The 21,237-nt window shown below is 38.1% G+C and overlaps 1 protein-coding gene across 12 annotated transcripts in view; it reads left to right on the top strand.

The window, feature by feature from the left end:
• The window catches only part of HTR4 (5-hydroxytryptamine receptor 4), a 183,750-nt gene that overhangs the window by 6,480 nt on the left and 156,033 nt on the right, over nucleotides 1-21,237 (top strand). For all 12 annotated transcript variants that reach the window (XM_043913219.1, XM_043913213.1, XM_043913223.1 and 9 more), the window contains exon 2: nucleotides 17,235-17,307. Coding sequence is in view for 6 of the 12 variants with exons in the window: in XM_043913223.1 (XP_043769158.1) it covers nucleotides 17,282-17,307 (26 nt within the window). In the remaining 6 variants the exon portion in view is untranslated. The remainder of the gene's footprint in view (nucleotides 1-17,234; nucleotides 17,308-21,237) is intronic.

Raw genomic sequence — 21,237 nt, 5'->3', positions numbered from 1 at the left:
CCTCCTTCTGTATTCTTCTTGGCCTGCCCTTTCATTCGTCCATTCTGCTTGCTGTTTTTATACTATGGGGCATTAGAAAGTGGTATACATTTGGACAGATGGAAATATAAATGTGACATAAATAGCTACTAAACAGGCTTATCAATAGGGCTAACCTTAAATACAGTCAGAGTAAGAAGGACTACTTTACCAATTACCAATTACTTTACTTTACCAATTGAAGATCCAAGGCAAGTCCTATATCAGTACACAGATTGCTGGTCCCTGCTCTGAGAGTTTCTGATTCAGTGTTTCTGGGCTAGGGTCTGAGGATGTGCATTTCTTACAGGTTCCCAGAAGATGCTGATGCTGCTAGTCCAAGGACCACAATTTGGGAATAACATACTTAAGACCTAATAACCAAATAAAGCTCACGACCCACCTACCTGAGACTTTTTAAACAAAAAGTTATCTTATTTTTAAGACAACTAAATATTTGGATTTATGAGAATCAACACAGCAAGATTAAAAGAACAATAGTTGCTAGGGACTAATTGACATCTCTCACTTAGCCTTTCATTTTGAATTTCAGAAAAACCTTTTGTTTTTTTTCAGCTATGGTATTTCTGGGTTAATATTTCTGATCTTAGATCTTTTCTTGTTCCCTCCTTCCACCTATTGCTCAATTTGGGTGACAGAAATCTTCATTATTCACAGGATAATCCAAATAAAAAGTACTTTAAAATCTTATCTATTGCCAGATAAATTCTGACCAGTCCTTCTGAGATTAAGAAAGATGTTACCTCTGCATCCAGCTTTTGTTTCCTGTTGCTTTATACTTCTTTTCCCTTTTAAATCAGTACCAGCCCACTGAAGAAACCCAACAGAAATTCAAGTCAAAACAGTAATAGGTAACTGATTAATTTGTTTTAAATTTCAGAAAACTTTCTTTAAAATCAAATTTCAAACTCAGTCAACCTCTTCCTTCTTCTTGACTGCAAGCATGTGTTTCTTTTTGCAGGACCACACATCCTCCACCTAAACAAGGTGTCTCCAAATACTTAGAAAGATTCAGTGATTCTGAAGCTCAGATGCAATTTAAATAATGTTTATTGAATATTTACTCTGTGCTGTGGAGTTGTTACACCTATTATTTTTTATTTTTCCATCAGTCACAGAGAGATGAGGTTTGTTTGTGCAGAGACGAGGAAAACAAAGCCTGGAAATTTAAACTCTCGTAATATTAGAAAGCTAATTGTCTTAGTAAATATATATAATTTTCTCGTATATAATAAAGGCCACATTAGTTTGCTTAAACAAAAAGTGAAATTTATTGGAAGGATAATGAGGCTTCTTGTAGATCAAGGCACTAGACCCCGGGAAAGATGGGAACAAGGTCACCTCCAGAGAACTCAGTTCCAGGCGTTCACAATCTTTTCCCCATTCTTCTTCAGTTAATGTGACATATTCCCGCGATTGTGTCTCTTGGTTCAAATTCTCAAGAGAAAGGATCTGATGGCCCAAGGTTATAGCAGAAAAGTGGTTGCCAGGGCTCACTCTTGTACTATGGTAGGTATTCCTAGTAAAAGTGATCCAGAAGATGCTTGAGTGAATATCTCCTGTTGTCACATAATTAGTTGGCAGAGACTGGATTTGAGCTCTGGTCTGACTCTAAATCCGATGCATTTCTCCTACCAAAGGGATAGTTGAGAGAGAAGCACGTTAATTTGGCATGTAGTAATGGCCACTTGCCTTTATTTTCAAGGTTCGCCCATGTTAGACCTTCCCTGTGTAGGGTCTTACAGCTTTCATTTGTGCATGCCTCCTGGGCTTCCCTGGGTGGCTCAGATGGTAAAGAATCTGCCTGCAATGCAGGAGACCTGGGTTCGATCCCTAGGTTGGGAAGATCTCCTGGAGAAGGGAATGACTACCCACTCTAGTATTCTTGCAAAATTCCATGGACAGAGGAGTCTGACGGGCTACAGTCCATGGACTCACTAAGAGTTGGACATGAGTGAGCAACTTACGCTTTCCCTCTGTCTCTACCCTGGTTTCTGATACTTCTGTGACTGCATCCTGGCTCCTCTCTATCCATCCGATTTCTGTACCATGTGGCCTGCTTTCTTATCCTGCTGAGGCATGTCGTGTCTCTGGCTCACCTAGAACAGCTCTAGCTCACAGATTGTACAAGCTGAAGGAATCTATCGTCTTGTCCCATCTTCTACCTGTATAGCAAATCATTTCTAAAGTATGCCAGGCACTTACCACGAGCATTGCTGAGAGCTCTATATCTCATTCAACTCTTCTAACAACCCTTTTGGGGGGTTTAGGTTTATTTCCCAATATTTTATTGTAAAAAAATATTTAAGAGAAAAGTTGAAAGACTTGTATAGTGAATACAAAATACTTACCAAGTAGGTTCTGTAATAATATTTTACTAACTCCTTTTTAAAAACTATCATATTTCTATCTTCACTCCTCTATCCATTCAGCAATTAATTTTTTTTTGATAATTTCAAAGTAAGCTGTTGTTTCTAATTCTCATTTTTATCACGGGGAAACTGAGACCAAGACAGGTGACAGGCCTTACCCGAGGTCATTCATGAGGAGGCAGTCGATTATCACTGGAGCTCTGACTCCCCCAAGCCATTTTCTTAACCACCAAGCAGTATTGTTTCTCCTGGAAGGGCAGAAAGAAAGACTCACTCAAGGTTGCTTAGTGTCAGGGCAATGACTAGCACCAGGTCATCTGATTCTCAAGCTCCCAAAATTTCCATTGCATTGAACCATGATAAACAGTCTACTTTCCACATAGAAGCAGGGTTTCTTCTGCTCCACAAATATCTGCAGATCTGGTGCTTTATAACCTACAAAATCTCTGGAAAAATCTGATTTTTGACACAGGTGATTTTTGCAGAACTAATACACTTTTTCTTCCTTCTCAACATTTTAAAATAATTTGTGGAAACAACAGGCTGGGAAATTATCATTTTAGATAACTTGTTACAGTGTTCAGAGGACTTTCACATATGTTATCTTATTTGAACTTCATGAGTAATAGCAGACCTACAAGACAGGTGGGCTGGATATCTAAACTACCTTGAACAGCTGGAGACCTGGGGATTATGGAAGCAAAATGAGGAACTTAGTGTCACATACTGCTATGAGCAAAGTTGGACTTTGTTTTAAAAAAAGTTTTCTCTTCAAGTGTCAGTAGACTTTCTTGTAGGTTTTAATGAGCTACACAAATAATTAATTAATAAAACTGAGCTGCAAAAGTTGAGGCGGGGAACTATTGAGGTCTAGATCATTCATGGGATAACTTAATGGTTGAAAGGTCTGGGCTATGGTGTGGCCTTGGATAATATCTTCTTTCTATTCCTCAGTTTTCTCATCTGTGAAATAGGATAATTGTAGTAGCATCCTTTGTAGCATAATGTGAAGATGAAATGAGGTAATGCATGTGAAGAATTTGGTCCTTAGTATGTGTTAAAAAGTATCAGTTATAGAAACATTATTCTTCTCCTGCTTCTTACCCTAGAAGTCTTATCTGTGTTAAGTGGGCCCCCTTAAAATCTACAGTTTAATTTTACATTTTCCAAGAGGTTTGTTTGCAAACTACTGGTAGAAAACTGTGGGCAGCAGCCTTTTGGGAGGTAACATCTTATCAGTCCAGTAAAGATGCAGATTCTGCTCAAGAATTTACATCTAAGCTCTAAATAGCACATGTCCTCTGAGATTGCACTGGTGTGCTTAATTGTATATGCTAATCAGCACATGATATCTGGAGTAGAGAGTTCTGTATATACTGTTCTCTACTCCAAGAGGTTTAGAAGAATTAGAAAAGAGTGGGGACAGAAGAGATAAACATGCTGGCAGAGATCTTTCTTTCGGTATGAGTGTAGCAAATACTGTAATCTTGGTTTCTCAGCTGATGAGGTATTTAAACAGATATAGGAAAACAATGAAAGAGGATTTCAGAAGAGTGTGCTCACCTGGTGGATTGCAATCCAACCTTGATGTGTTTTCCAAACTGCTCTCCATGAATCATCTGCACCAGAATCACTGAGACATTTGTTAAAATGCAGATTCCTGGACCTACTGATTCAGAAATGCTTTGAATGAGGCACCCAAACCTTCAGTTTTGCAAGTGATTTTAAGTAATCTACTGTTTGAGAACCACTACTGTCAGCAACATAATACTGCAAGATCTAAAACACTAATTTGGAAGCTTAATTTTGATGGAATGCAAATTTTAGCTTGACCTGCTCCCAATTCTAGGCCTCTGAAATCAATGGTGACAAAACCCTTTGGGCATTTCCAGGCTCAGGTTTCAGGGGTCTATTTTATAGAGAAGAGGAATAATTTCTGTAACCATATCCCAAAGTAGGGAAGATCAGCCCCCAGATGCTTAGCTGCCTTTGTGGAGAAGCAGAGTATGAAGCATTCAGACTCCAATGACTGAGGAACTGCCAAACTGGAGACCAGCCTTGCTACAGTAGCTGGCTAACATTATATTGTGAAATCTCTGGGCACCTGCTTTTTAAGTATTCATTTTTACTTATTTTTTGCAGTAACTTTGTTATATCGGTATTACCCTTGCCCCTATTATACAGATGAAGTCACTGAAGCTAAAGAAAGTAAGCAATTTGTCAAAGGTGTAGTGGTAATTGATGCCTTGAGTCAGGGGCTTGCAAACTATGTGACTGGCTGCCTGTTTTTGACTGGCCTACAAGTTCAGAATGTTTTTTTACATTTTGTGATTGTTGAAAAAAACCTAAAGAAGAATAATTTTGTGACACATGAAAATTGTTAAAGATTCAAATTCAGTGTCCATAAATAAGTTTTATTGGAAAGCAGTTATGCTCATTTATTTATGTATTGTCTGTGGCAGTTTTTACACTGTAGCACCAGAGTTGAGTAGTTGTGATGATGACCTTATGCTTGAAGAAGCCTAAAATCTTTGCTAAATGGCCCTTTACAGAAAACAAAACAAGCAAACAAACAAACAAAAAGCTGCCAATTTCTTCTTTGAACTGCAATGCTAGAATTTCCCAAACTTCAGTTACTTGGGAGTAACTACTGTTGTGATTACTGCCACCTTCTCTTGCAAGCATTTAGAACATTATATGCATAGCATTTTCCTTTAGATCAATTAGTTTTCCTTAGATAAATTTATTTTACAGAGAAAGAAAAGTATAAGTGCAAACCAGTATGAGTTGAAAGAAATAGAAGGTAACTGTAAAAAAGACACAAAAAAACACACAAAGCAACATATTAGATTTCAGTTAAATAGTTGGAGCAGATAACTATCAACTCTTCCTCCCATTTTCCTACAGATCCTCTCAACATTTCTGTGTATACCATCCTGACTTACAATGGTGAACCAGCATAATATTTGGAGGGCTGCCCTGGGTCTGCTGAAATCAACCTTTTTTACAAGCACAATGACTGACGGTGGTTAGGAATCCATGTTCCCCTGTGGATGGCTCTTAAGCAATACCTAATGGCTGTGGGAGTATCAGTATCCCAGTTCCCTCCCCACTTGTTCAGGATAGTTTTGAGGCATATGTTTTATACTGTTTCCCAGAACTTCCCAGTGGGATTAAGCTTCAGTAGCTTAATAAGCTGCCTTTCATCCTCTCTCCTATATCATTACTTCCCTGCCAGTGTACCTGCAACTGTCAGATCAACTATGTGCATCTCTTTAACCCTCACTTCAAGATCTGCTTCTTAGGAGGAAGCCAAAAGACAGCAGTGCTTCTAACAAAAGACTGTGAGACGCTGACCTGTTTTTTTTTTTTTAATTATAAAAGAGAGATTACCAAATATGAAGGACTTGACGATAAGCTATCTATGAATCCTTTTCTTCAATGTAAATAACAGTAAATAAAATAGAAAACCAAAAAAAATCACATTTTTTACCACATGATCCAATGGTACTTCTGTCCACCTATTGCCTAATATCATGTGCTTTTTCCAGGAGGTATGAGAACCATACTTGCAAAATCTATGTTCTACCTTAAGGAGTCATCTAAGAACAGTAGAATCAGCAATATCTGGGAACTTGTTAGAAATGCAGTTTGTTCACTCTAAACCTACCGAATCAGAAACTTGAGGCTTGTGCTCAGTCATTGTGTTTTAACAAGCCTTCAGGTGATTCCTGTGCATGCTTAAACATGAGAACCACCACTGTACAGTAAACAGTCTCTTATTTAGTTCTGCTTTCATTGCATTCCTGGATTTCATCAGAATTCAGAATCATCCAAGACTTGCTCTTCCCCTCAAACGTGACTGACAGATGGTTTTCTGGCTTCTGTTGAGCCTCCCACTGAGATGGACCTTGTTGCTTGCCAAAGCATACAGGTCAATAATTGGACAGCTCTGTGTTAAATGACCCACCTCACAGTGTGGCTCAAACTTCTCTTGAGACTCCCACTGATTCCCCTTTGGCAACTCAAAGACAAGTCTAATTCCTTCTCTAATTATCAAGTGGAAGTTTCACATCATGTCATGCCATTCATTCAAGAAATACTGATCATGCACTTGTAGATCATCCTTGTAGAACCTGTGACTGTGCTGGGAGTGGGACAGTAATCAAGTGATCAGAAAAGTAAATATGTAAATAAATGACCCTTGAATCTTTTTCTTTATGAAATACCCAGATCCACATTTACTGGGATCGGGTTTCTTGTAATGTCACTGTCTTCTTCATGTTCTTTTGTGGTGGTAGAGAATATGTGCCTTATAAAAAATATGATTTCTTGAAATGCTTTAGATATACTTCATTCAGTTTTACATGAAATGGACATTCATGTTCCTCCTTTACATTTCCTGTAATTCATTTTTTCCCCCCAAAGATAGAATGAGTATGCCTCTTAAATAGTCTTTCATTGGTTAAGGGCTATTTTCAGTATTAGTTTTTTAATTAAAAGACTAAAGTTTCCAGCTGAGAAATGTTTACTTACCTAGGAAGAATATTTTTTTAGTTATTTTGAAAAAAAATTAAAAGCCATTTTTCATGCTAATTGTATATATCAGCATAGTAGTCCCTTAAGTGTAACTGAATTGGCATCTGTGTGGATTTTCAGCTATGGAAATGAGACAGCTTTTTATTTAGACCGAATCTTTCTAGATGACTTAGCACAAATAGCATTTTGACATCCAGTCCTAGAAAGAAACACTTGCAATGAAGGTTCAACTCCTAGAATACAGATATTTTTTTCATGGTTTATGCACATTTGTACTTGTGAACTACCATCACTTAGATGTCTCAATCAGTTCAGTCATTCAGTCGTGTCCGACTCTTTGTGACCCCATGGACTGCAGCATACCAGGCTTCCCTGTCCATCACTAACTCCTTGGAGCCTACTCAAACTCATGTCCATTGTGTCAGTGATGCCATCCAACTATCTCATCCTCTGCCATCCCCTTCTCCTCCTGCCTTCAATCTTTCCCAGCATCAGGGTCTCTTCCAGTGAGTCAGTTCTTCACATCAGGTGGCCAAAGTATTGGCGTTTCAGCTTCAGCATCAGTCCTTCCAATGAATATTCAAGACTGATTTCCTTTAGGATGGACTGGTTGGATCTCCTTGCTGTCCAAGGGACTCTCAAGAGTCTTCTCCAACACCACAGTTCAAAAGCATCAATTCTTGGGCTCTCAGCTTTCTCTATAGTCCAACTCTCACATCCATACATGACTACTGGGAAAACCATAGCTTTGACAAGACAGACCTTTGTTGGTAAAGTAACATCCCTGCTTTTTAATATGCTGTCTAGGTTAGTCATAGCTTTTCTTCCAAGGGGAAAGCATCTAGATAAACAAATAATGTGAATTTTTACTAATTTATAGTGAAATTCTTTTAGAGAGTATGATCAGCTGATTGAAGTAAATTTCTGAGCCAGCATCCTATTGATTCCAAACATTTTCCAGAAAACAAAGTCTTAGTAAGTAGCCAAGGAGAAGACTTTTTTTCTTCCATTTACTGAGAATTTATACAATTTCAGTCTTTCAGATTATCCCTGAGTCTCTTTCACAGTGAAGGTAACTAGGAAATCATGATCACCATGGGATGCAGAAGACTCTGGGGAAAATGCTTGTGTGTTTGATCCTGGTGAGATTGACTGTTTTGGTACATGTGGCTGGTATTGGGTTAGGGTAATGAGGTAATGAGGCTAACAATAAGCATTTGACAGCCAACTCTTAGCAAATATCTGGCTTTAGTTAATAATACATTTCTGTGCTCTTCTTTTAGTCCTACCTGTTCAGAAATGACTGGGATAATGCTCAGGAGATGGAATCTGTTTGAGACAGTATAGGTGAATTGAGCATGCATTTGTTTTAATTGGAAAATTATTAAAACACTTGATCTCTTGCTGGGGTTTTGAGCAGAACTAACATAGAGTATCACAGTGCTACAGTTTTAGCACTGGAAGAAACCTTACCAGTCACCAGTCACCAGAATTATATCCTTCATTTAGATATCCTTAATTACCCATATGCTGCCTAAATACCTCCAATGGCAAGCAACTCACCTTTTCAAAATTTCCTTTAACTTCTAAGAAGTTTTAATTACTTGAAGTTTCTTCCTTTGCTCAGCCTGTCTAGTACTGTCTGGCCCAGTTGATTCTACTGTTGGGAAAATTGAGACCCAGACTGATGAACAAACTTGCTTAGGAATAGGAGCAGTGAGTTAGTAGTGGGTCAGGCTGAGTGATTCCTGGTCTAGTGTTCTTTCCAGCGTGCCAAGCTCCCCCTCTCAATTTGGCAACTAAGATAAATAATGTTTTACTTATTCCTGACACTTGTCCAAAACAAAGGTATTGGAATATGCCCTTTGATGTAGAAATTTAACCCATGGAAGCATACTCTATAAAGAAATGTGGTCAGTCCTCGAACAGTTATGCATGAATATACGCTCATGCAGCCAAAACCAAAGAAAAAAACCAAAGTGCAACAAAGCAAGCTGAGTTATGACATTGCTCCAAGTTGGCAGATGCTGGCACTGCACCAGCCTACATCGATATTTCACTCCAGTAGGTGAGGACTATTTACAGGCGGGCCCTGTGCTCACACTCCTCATAATAGAGATGCAAGTACACGCCTTGTGTTAACCATTAACAACTGTTCCACAGAAGTCTTTCAGAGAATTCTCAGTAAAAGGACACAGGTAAAGATGAGATGTGCTTACCTTCAGGGTTCACCCTTTAGTTATTCACAATTTGTAAGTCAGAAAACTAAGGCTTGGAATCAGCACTTGGTGGCACGAAGAATATCACCTCTTTCTTCTCCTTCTCCTCCCCTTTTAAGGAAAGATAAGTCTCAATGTATACAGCAAAGAAAAGAAGCTTCAAGGAATCTGATGAAGTTGCATGGTTCTGTATCTTTACTTTTATGGCAAAGTGTTTTGAATGATTAGTGGCTTGAGCTTTTCCTACTGCTGAGATAATACTGAGACCTTCATTTATACCTCAAATGCTAGAAAGGTTTATTTGACTCCCTCTTTCTCTTGTTCCCCAGGACTTGCTCTGCTTTTCTTCCCCTGGTTATGACAATCTAAGACTGTTTCTCCGAAGGAGATGAGGATACAGTATGACTGTCATTAAAACACACACATACACATGCATGTGTGCCACAGACATACACGGTCTAATTGAATTTGAATTAGAAATAAGATAAATAAATAAATTAGAAATTTTAGAAGTGACATAGCTTATATCTGAGCATGGGAGATACTCAGTTGACTGTGCTTTTAATTAACTAGGTAGTGTTTTGTTAAGGTGTCAGAAACATAAGTATGTAAAATAAAAGCATGGTTCCTTACACACACCTGTCACTCTGAGTATTCTTCCCAGCAGCTGGTGTCCCTATAATCAGCTCTGATTAGATATTCCTGGTAAGCATGACAAAAAATAGTGGACTGTAATCAATGAATCAATTTAGGATAGGTACTGATCACCATTTTCTCTTTTGTTATTCTTCCTTTATCTCTAACAAAATGCATGTTCTCACTGGTTTGTTAAATGGCAGTCATTTAAAATTTGCTCACTGAGTTTCCATGAGCAAAATATAATAATGTACATTGCTATGTATATACAGTTTTTCTCATGTTGTAACATTTTTCAAATGCAGTTTCAGTGACTCAAGCTAGCTTTTAACTGTTTTTTTTTTTAGTTCCAGCTTTTCTTCCCTCTAATCTATATACAAATATAATATTGATTTTCCTGTATATCTCTAAGAATTTTTTTTGTTTCAAATAACGCTTGGAACCCAACTCAAATTGGCTTAAACGTGAAAAAAGAGAATTTATTGGCTCAGTATAATTGGGAAGTTCAAGAATAAAACTGTCATAAGACACTGCTAGACCTTAAGTCTCAAATTATTTCATCAGGATATGGCAATCTCTGTGTTACAACTCTGCTTTCCATTGGTATTAACTTCATTCTCAGACAAAATTTCCCCCATAGTGGCATGGTTGGCCACCATCAGCTTTAAATTTAAAGTTTAGCAACACCAGGAGAAAGACAGACTCTTTCTAGCAAATATCTCAGGGCTGGCTTTACAGTCTAGCCAGTGAATTAATGAATCCCTGGGGCCAGAGAATGAACTGTTCTGATTGGCCAGTCCTGGTCAGGTGCTCATCAGTGGGCTTGAGGCAGGGGAGGGGTTCCCAAAAGGAAAATCAAGGCATTATTCTCAGAGAAAGAGGAAATAAATGGTTAGCAGAAAATTAAAGCAACATGTTCCCTTTCATGAGGAGTTTCCCTTTTTAACAGTGGGGGCAACAGTGATAGGATGAAAAGAACTATGCAAGATAAAGCTTGAGTTTCAGAATTCCCAGCCCTGAATGCAATTCCTAGTTTGGTTAAGTACTAGCTATGTGACTTTGGCAAGTCAGTTAACCTCTTTGATTCTTAGTCTCTCCATCTAACAATAAATTCTCAGAGGTTGGAGGAGAAGGAAAAGGACAGCATTTGGCACTTGTTAATACTAATGAGTAAATAAATAAGAGGAACTGATTTTTTATATTTTTAAAAATTATATTTATTCTGGAGTGGTTCATATTCTACCTCCCAGAGGGAAAGTCACAAGCTCTCAAACCTCACTTTCTTCATTTGCAAAACAAAGTAACTACTTAGTTGACTCAAGATATATCTATGAAGGGGATACAGTATGTTAGGCATTTTTATAGGCACTGATGTTATAATAGTGATCAAGATATAACTATGCCCTCTTGAAACTTACATTCTAGTAAGGGAGATAGATCACTAATAAAGAAGCAAAGGAGTATATATAATGTATGTACTAAGAAGAAAAAAAAGAGTGGATTACAGAAATGTTCAGAAAATGAGGTCTGAAATTTTACTTAAGTCATCAGGAAAGTGGCATTTGGGCTGTGTCCCTAGGGAACTAACAGAGTGGTCTACATAGTAGCTTTCCAGGGAGAGGAAACAAGTGAAAAGGCCCTGAGGTGAGAGCCTGCATTGATGGTCAATGAGAAAAGCAAAAGCAGTGAGTACAAAGGCAGTGAGTGGATGGGGCACTGGAGAGGAGCTGGGCTCAGACTGTGATAAGCTGGTTGTTCAGTCACTCAGTCATCTCCAACTCTGTGACTCCATAGACTGCAGCACACTAGGCTTTCCCTGTCCTTCACCATCTCCCGGAGCATGCTCAAACTCATGTCCATTGAGTCAGTGTTGCCGTCCAACCATCTCATCCTTTGTTGTCCCCTTCTCCTTCTGCCTTCAATCTTTCTTAGCATCAGGGTCTTTGCTAATGAGTCAGCTCTTCACATCAGTTCACCAAAGTATTGGAGCTTCAGCTTCAGCGTCAGTCCTTCCAATGAATATTCAGGACTGATTTCCTTTAGGAATGGCTGGTTTGATCTCCTTGCAGTCTAAGTGATTCTCAAGAGTCTTCTCCAACACCACAGTTCAAAAGCATCAATTCTTTGGTGTTCAGCCTTCTTTATGGTCCAACTCTCACATCCATATATGACTACTGGAAAAGTCATACCTTTGACTATACAGACTTTGTTGGCAAAGTAATGTCTCTACTTTTTAATATGCTGTCTAGGTTGGTCATAGCTCTTCTTCCAAGGAGCAAGCGTCTTTTAATTTCATGGCTGCAGTCACCATCTGCAGTGATTTGGGAGCCCTCCAAAATAAAATCTCTCACTGTTTCCATTGTTTCCCCATCTATTTGCCATGAAGTGATGGGATCGGATGCCATGATCTTAGTTTTTTGAATGTTGAGTTTTAAGCCAACTTTTCACTCTCCTCTTTCACCTTCATCATGAGGCTCTTTAGTTCCTCTTTACTTTCTGCCATAAGGATGGTATCATCTCCATATCTGAGGTTGTGGATATTTCTCCCAGCAGTCTTGATTCCAGCTTGTGCTTCATCCAACCCAGCATTTTGCATGATGTACTCTGCATATAAGTTAAATAAGCAGGGTGACAATATACAGCCTTGATGTATTCCTTTCCCAATTTGGAGCCAGTCTGTTGTTACATGTCTGGTTCTAACTGTTGCTTCTTGACCAGCATACAGATTTTACAGGAGGCAGGTAAGGTATTCCCATCTCTAAGAATTTTCCACTGTTTGTTGTGATCCATATAGTCAAAGGCTTTAGCATAGTCAATGAAGCAGAAGTAGCTGTTTTTCTGGAATTCTCTTGCTTTTTCTATGATCTGACACACGTTGGCAATTTGATCTCTGGTTCCTCTGCCTTTTCTAAATCCAGTTTGAATGTCTGGAAGTTCTCGGTTCACATACTGTTGAAGCCTGGGCTTGGAGAATTTTGAGCATTACTTTGATAGCATATGAAATGAGTGCAATTGTGCAGTAGTTTGAACATTCTTTGGCATTGCTCTTCTTTGGGATTGGAATGAAAAGTGATCTTTTCCAGTCTTGCAACCAATGCTGAGTTTTCCAAATTTGCTGGCCTACTGAGTGCAGCACTTTCATAGCATCATCTTTTAGGATTTGAAATAGCTCAGCTGGAATTCCATCACCTCCACTAGCTTTGTTTGTAATGATGCTTCCTAAGGCCCACGTGACTTCACACTCCTAGATGTCTGGCTCTAGGTGAGTGACCGATCACACCATCATGTTTATCTGGGTCATTAAGATCTTTTTTGTGTAGTTCTTCTGTGTATTCTTGCCACCTTTTCTTAATATCTTTTGCTTCTATTAGGTCCATACCATTTCTGTCCTTTATTGTGCCCATCTTTGCATGAAACGTTCCCTTGATATCTCTAACTTTCTTGAAGTGATCTCTAGTCTTTCCATTCTATTGTTTTCCTCTATTTCTTTGCATTGTTCACTTAGGAAGGTTTTCTTATCTTTCCTTGCTATTCTTTGAAACTCTGCATTCAGATGGGTATAACAATCCTTTTCCCCTTTGCCCTTTACTTCTCTTCTTTTTTAAAATTTTTAGAAATTTATTCATTTTTTAATTGAAGGATAGTTGTTTTACAGAATTTTGTTGTTTTCTGTCTTTTTTCAGCTATTTGTAAGGCCTCCTCAGACAGCCATTTTACCTTTTGCATTTCTTTTTCTTGGAGATAGTTTTGATCACTGCCTCCTGTCCAAGGTTATGAGCCTCCATCCATAGTTCTTCAGGCACTCTGTCTATCATATCTAGTCCCTTGAATCTGTCACTTCCAATGTATAATAGTAAGGGATTTGATTTAGATCTTACCTTAATGGCCTCACGGTTTTCCCTACTTTATTCAATTTAAGTCTGAATTTTGCAATACAGAGTTCATGATCTGAGCCACAGTCAGCTCCTAGTCTTGTTTTTCCTGACTGTATAGTGCTTCTCCATCTTCAACTGCAAAAAATATAATCAATCTGATTTCGGTATTGACCACCTCGTGATGTCCATGTATAGGGGTCGTCTCTTGTGTTGTTGGATGAGGGTGTTTTCTATGACCAGTGCGTTCTCTTGGCAAAACTCTGTTAGCCTTTGCGCTGCTTCATTTTTATTTCAGGGTCAAACTTACTCTGGTTATCTCTTGACTTCCTACTTTTGCATTCCAGTCCCCTATGATAAAAAAGACATCTTTTTTTTGCTGTTAGTTCTAGAAGGTCTTGTAGGTCTTCATAGAACCATTCAACTTCAGTTTCTTCAGCATTAGTGGTTTAGGACATAGACTTGGACTACTGTGATATTGAATAGTTTGCCTTGGAAATGGACAGAGATCATTCTGTCGCTTTTGAGATTGGACCCAAGTATTGCATTTCTTGTACTCTTTTGCTGACTATGAGAGCTTCTCCATTTCTTCTAAGGGATTCTTTCCCACAGTAGTATAAATAATGGTCATCTGAATTAAATTTGCCCATTCCAGTCCATTTTAGTTCACAGATACCTAAAATGTCAATGTTCATTCTTACCATTTCCTGTTTGACCACTTCCAATTTACCTTGTTTTATGGAGCTAACATTTCAGGTTCCTATGCAGTATTGTTCTTTACAGCATCAGGCTTCACTTTCACCACCAGACACATCCACCACTGGGAGCTGTTTCCGCTTTGGCTCAGCCTCTTCATTCCTTCTGGAGCTATTTCTCTGTTGTTCTCCAGTAGCTTATTATGCACCTACCGACCTGGGGAGTTCATCTTTCAGTGTCATATCCTTTTGCCTTTTCATAATGTTCACGGGGTTCTCAAGGCAAGAATGCTGCAGTGGTTTGCCATTCCCTTTTCCAGTGGGCCATGTTTTGTCAGAACTCTCCACCATAACCTGTCCATCTTGGGTGACCCTATCTGACATGGTTCATAGTTTATTGAGTTAGACAAAGTTGTGACCCATGTAATGAGTTTGAATTTTACCTATTAAGCAAAATCCAAACTGATAAGGGGTTTAAACTTTATTCTAAGTGTGGCAGTAAGCCACTAGTATTTTATATAGGCAAGAAATGATCTGACTTCCATTTCAAAAATGCTACTGTGGGGAGAAGAGATGATTGTGGAGCCAGCAGGAGACCAGTTACAAAAGTTAGGAGAGTGGTTAGGACACCAGGTGGGAAAGGAGATGGTGGCTTGGATCAGGTGCGGTTTTGAAGGTAATGAAAGAAAAATTCAGATTGAGGAATCATTTTCAAAGTAGAGGAGGGCGTTTCCTAATAGTTTGGTTATAGGGTGTGGAAAAAAAAGTGTTACTGGATAAATGGTGGAGTTATTTACTGTGATGGAGGATGCTAGGGGAGGAGCATCTCGTTGTGCTGGAGGGGAAATGAGTTTAGTTTGAAATTCTTTTTAATCATCCAAGTTGAGATGTCAGGCAGGTGATACGAGTCTGGGAAGGGCCTGGGATGAAGCTATAACTTTGAGATTCTTTAGCAAATAGACTGTATTTTAAGACATAGGGATGAATGGTAATCTGTTATTTTTTGCTCTTCAAAAACATCAGTTATTTATATGATCTGCATTAGGACTAACTACTATAAATAGGTTACTGTATTGCTATGATTAAAATAGTATGAGTATTTTCAGTTTTTTAAGCTCTTTTTGAAGTGGGTGGCTTATCCATGGTGGCTCAGACGGTAAAAGCGTCTGCCTGCAATGTGGGAGACCTGGGTTCAATCCCTGAGTCGGGAAGATCCCCTGGAGAAAGAAATGGAAACCCACTCCAGTATTGTTGCCTGGAGAATCCCATGGACGGAGGAGCCTGATGGGTTACAGTCCATGGGGTCGCAAAGAGTCAGACATGACTGAGCGACTTCACTTTCTTTCTTTGAAGTGGGTAATCATATCCCTTTGGCAATCTAGTAAACTCTTGATCATTGTCTGCCTAGAAAAAAATAGATGTGCACACATATCATTTCACTTCAGGAATGATTCTAGATAGACTTGTACAAAGGGTGGAATCCCACTACTTCAGTGCTTAGGGCTTTGTACTTATGTATTTCAAATAAAAGATTATTCCAGATTCAGAATGTAAAAGAGATAGAGGTAGACAGAGGTGTTTTGCTTGAGGTCAGAGTAGGGAATTGAGCCCTGTAGGCTCAGCCTTCCTCACACCTGTCATAGATGCACAAATGCACATGGGTGCCCATGTTAATCTTACAGGTTTTAAAGAATAAAAACACACAGAAAAAAACACACAGAAATCTATGTCCTTTCCAGCTCTGGTGGCCTGTCATTTTTTTCCTGGCTGCCGACATATGTGTTTGGTTCATGCTGACCAAGGAATCCCAGGACTCAGGCTGACTTTCATGGTTGTGTTATGTACATAAACATATTTACAGTTTCTTCCCTGTAAAATTTTACTAGAAAGCCAGCAGATGGAATTATAGAATATCAGAGCTAGAAGTAAACCCAGAGATCATCTCTTCCCATCCCTTCTGTTTATTGAGAAGTATTGAATAGATGATGTAGTTAGAAGAAAAAGTGTCTTGCTTAGGGTAACTTCAAAAGAAACAGACTGACCTCTGCCCCTGTGTTCTCTGATTCATCATGGTTTGGAATAAATGTGGTGAGAAATACAGGAATTTTTCTGCGAACCGAAACTACACAGCCAGGTCAGAGGACTGACTTGGTGGAGATCAGTGAGTGTCTGTCCATTAAAGAGTGTAAGGTCTTCTAAAGGTCTGTGCTAGAGGAACTATCAGTAGTTTGAAAGTTGACCTCCTTTTCGATTGTGAGTCCTTAGCCTGGGCTTCATGGAAAGGCCTCAAGGAATTGTGGGCTCCCCAGAAAAGGTGTATGTGTATGCATGCACACCTATTTTTTTTTTTTTCCTAGGAAGAGGGTTCTCAAGAGTTTACTATTACAGAGTCTCAAAGAGATATGATTATCCACCCTCAAAAAGGGTTTTTTAAATAGCAACCTGAAAAATTCTCGTAGGAAACAAGATAGCTGATCATCTTAGACAGTGTTCTAAGTTTTCACCAGCTGGTGTCCTAATGTAGATCATATAAATAAGTATGTTTATGGGAAGAGCAAAAAATAATAAATAAATAAGTTAAACATGGAGTAAAAAGAAATGCCTTTATGTTCTAATCTCTAGGAGATTAATCAAATGCAAAGAAACTCATCTGTGTGTTTCTTTGATGCAGCACTCATCTATGCCATATCTCAGTATGCCAATAACTTTTTACTGTAATATTGTTTATTACTTTTCCAATCCTGTACAAAAGTCTTAATTATTAAGAAGCAATGATTATTTGGCATTTTTTCCCCTAATAGACTTTTATTTTTCTACATTGCCTTCTTGTCTAACCCCCTTTTTGTTATTTCCCTGTTATAGTACCCAGTGGGCGCTGATATCCAACTCACCCATGCCTATTTCCTGTAATGGACGAACTTGATGCTAATGTGAGGTATGTTGCATTTTTATATATGTTGTGCTATAAATTGTGGTTATTTGAACTCTAAGACTTCTGAAAAATCTGTTTGGGTAGAGTTACAAAGTTAATAAATGTATATTTTCTTCAACATTTCATATATCAATATAATCATGAGTGTGGTACTGTTTATTAATTTTTTTATTTCATTTACACTTAAATGTTAAGTATAATATAGCTGTAAATGATTCCAGATGCCTATGCTAAAAGTTAGTGTTACAGGAGATGCTGTTGCATGAAAATATTCATCTCTGTAACAGGAAGGAAGAAAATGCATTTAAATGGGGGTAAAAATAGCTTAAGAATATTTATGTGTGTATCTAAACTTTAGATAGATACTTCAATAGCTTTTTGTGACAAGTGCTAGTTTGCTGGTTCTTTTATCAACCAGGTCATTTTATTGTATGGCATAATGGTTGCATGGTATAGTTACAATAAAGCTAAATTATTTTTGTTTTCCTATAATTTCCTGCAACTCTTAGAGATCAAATAATAGGATGACTCCTAGGGAAGTTGTTTTCTTAAAGGCTTGCTGCATTTTATTCGGTACAACCAAATAATGTGAAAAAATGTATTCAATAAGATTTAAATATTATGAATTGGTGTTTGAGGCTGAAGATATCATTGATATCAAAAGCTGGAAGACATCCTCAAAAAATACACTCTTGATACAAGCACAGGAGCAGTTTTTCTTTCATTTGAGATCTGTAGGGAAGCACATTTCAGTTATAGATCAGGAGCACTGTGCCTCTGTGTTTGATGTAGGAGATCCCTGTGACAAAATGAAGCTGTCAAACATCTTGACAGAAACTCTAGTGTAATGTGACTGGAGTTGCAAAGATGTACTATCGCCCTAACCCAGGGGATACTTAAGGGTCGAATATGTCTCATGAATAATCCCTGACACCTGGTGGGTACTTAATAGGAGTTATTGATCAGCCAGTCATTGTGCTACATATATTTCAAATGGGGTGACATTCTAGTGCACTTAGGTATGCACAGAGACTCTATATTCAGCAATAAAGCATTTTTCTCTCCCAATGGAAACATCATGGGTTTTGTTATTTACCTAAAATACTGACTTGATGCAGAGCCTTAGAACTTTAACACAGATTTTTAGGCTAGTGCCACATGTTTAATTTTCCTCTATAAGTTTGGGACATTATTTGAACAGAGAAAGCATAATGGAATCTAAAGAGTTTCCATTTTACTTTTATTAATTAAAAGGCTGAAGTGAGCAATGTCAATGGTGATAAGTTTATCAAATTGTTTTAAGTTTCAGACACTGTATTAAAGTGGATCAGTTGGTTAAAATGTATTTCTTTTTGGATAATTCAGATAGCATGATCCCTGACATTTCTAGATTTTCAACATTTATTTATAGTGGCCTTGAATTCTAATAGCAGAATACAATTCAATTAAATTAACATTAGCCTTTCTCTTGGGTGCTGTAGAACTGTAATGCAGGATACAAGATGGTATCAGTCCTCAGAATCTTGTCTCTGGACCATCCTCTCTGTCTGATTTCTAAACTGATCCCATCAATATATACTCACCCTCACCCAATCCCTCTCCATACCCACAGTATTAGTAATATGCAAATACAACAGACTTTCCACACATTTCCTTCCCAGCCCACACTCTTGGTGTCCATGAAAGGATATTTATTTACCAAATTTTGATATATGGGTCACTAGTAATGCATGATGATTTTAGGTGGCACATGAACATCTGTTTTATTTTAAAGTAAGTATTTTAAGGTAATCTTATGGTGGCAAGTAATGGTGGCTCAGACAGTAAAGAATCTGCCATCCTTGAATCAGGAGGATCCCCTGGAGAAGAGAATGGCTACTCATTCCCGTATTCTTGCCTGGGAAATTCTATGGACAGAGGAGCCTGGCGGGCTACAGTCCATGGGGTCACAAAGAGTCTGACATGACTGAGAGACTAACATTTAAACTTAATACTATTTTGCCACTGATAGTAGTGAAATAGAATTTTCTTCTAAAATACATTTACTTAAAATTTAAAAGTAAGTTTTACTTGAAGGAAGGTTTTATACAACTGTGTTAATTATATTTATCATATTGTAGTTAAACTTATCCTGTAATTGGGGGTTGGCATCTTTTAATTGCCTTCATTCTTGTTGAGAGTAAATCCTAAGAACTTTCATGGCAAAGATAAGTATTTTTTTTTCTATTTCTTTAATTTTGTATCTATATGAGATGGTGAAAGTGAAAGTCACCAAGTTGTGTCCAGCTCTTTATGACCCCATGGACTGTACAGTCCATGAAATTCTCTAGGCCAGAATACTGGAGTGGGTAGCTGTTCCCTTCTCCAGGGGATCTTCCCAACCCAGGGATTGAACTCAGGTCTCCCACATGGCAGGTGGATTCTTAACCATCTGAGCCACAGGGAAGCCCATATGCATTGGTGGATGTTCACTAAACTTATTGTGGTATTCATTTCATGGTATATATAAGTCAGCTCATTATGCTGTATCCCTTAAACTTATACAGTGCTATAAGTCAATTATATCTCAATAAAGCTGGAAAACAATATTATGTACTTTTAAACTATTCATTAATAAATAAATGTGAAAAAATCCACACAGGTACTATGAAGATGACTAGGGTCCAAAAGCCCATATTCTAGGTATAACTAGATAGAATAAATTTTGTCATTTGAAGAGTAGAGACCAGAAATTCTTTCTTTGGTAAGGAAATGTCTTCATTTGGTAAAGTGTCCATATAGAGTGAAAGCCAAAGGGCCTGGGTTCCTGGTACAGGAGAGGAATTTTTTAAGTTACTCAAGACAGGAAAATGAGTGGTCAGAGGAGGAAGATGTAGGAAAAAAGTAAATTCCAAGAAGGAGAGTCTGGATTCTGCTTAGCAGAAGGTGAAGTATCTAGTTGTGTGGTGGCTGTAAAATGTTGAGAGGAGTTAGGTTGCATATTTTTTTTTGTTTGTTTAAAATGCATGATGTATGTGCTGACCTCTCCCAGCACTGAGTTCTAGAGCAGAATTTTCTAGCTTGGCTAGGAAATCAGTGTTGAATATTTACTATGTATGAGGTCATCATAAGCTATAAAATTAACATGTATTATCTCGTTTAATTTTTAAAACAATCATCCATTTTACAGTGTGTGGTAACTAAGGTACAAAGGGGTTAAGCAACCTGCTCAAGGTCATAAAATCACATTGCCTCCTACTATACTACAGATATTCTATATGAGTGTGTGTGTGTAAGTTGGTGAGATGGCTGACATTCCTGTCTTGGTAAATGTAGTTTGGAAGAGAGAATGAATGTGTGAGAATGGACACCCCAAAAATCACAGGATGGGAGAAGAATATAAATGGGGAAATTTCAGAAATCTGGGAGAAAGATTACTATGGGATATAGAATTGAGAGACTCCATCCAGTTTTTCCCAGATATCAAGGAACAGAGAGGTCCTAGGATGACACTTAAGGCTGAATAAAAATGTCTAGCATTTAAGTATTTTGTCAGGCCATACTGAACACCTGACTTTTGGTTTGTTTGGTTTCACTTAATTGAGTTTCTTATTTCATCTTGATCCTTGCTATTGTATATCTACTGTTATTGACTGTAAGCATCAGAAACTAATTTGCTAATATATTCAAAGGTAATTTTGGGGAAGCTATAATGTATAGGTTCAAAGAGTTAAGGTGAAAATTCTGGGGGTCTAAGCTTGCAAATAAAAAAGAACTTTGAGAATTCTAGTAGAGCTAAAAAGTGGAACAATGGCCAGCCATGGGAAGAAGTGATCAGTACATTTCTGCATCATGGATGATGTCCAACTATTTGCTCTATCAGTATATGCTGTTCAAGAATCAGAATCAGACGTCTGATTGACCAGGCTAAGTCATGTGACAGTTTGTTGTCCA

The sequence above is a fragment of the Cervus elaphus genome, chromosome 9 (assembly GCF_910594005.1).
Source record: "Cervus elaphus chromosome 9, mCerEla1.1, whole genome shotgun sequence".
NCBI classification, from domain to species: Eukaryota; Metazoa; Chordata; class Mammalia; order Artiodactyla; family Cervidae; genus Cervus; species Cervus elaphus.
This window is presented reverse-complemented; position numbering and strand designations above follow the sequence as displayed.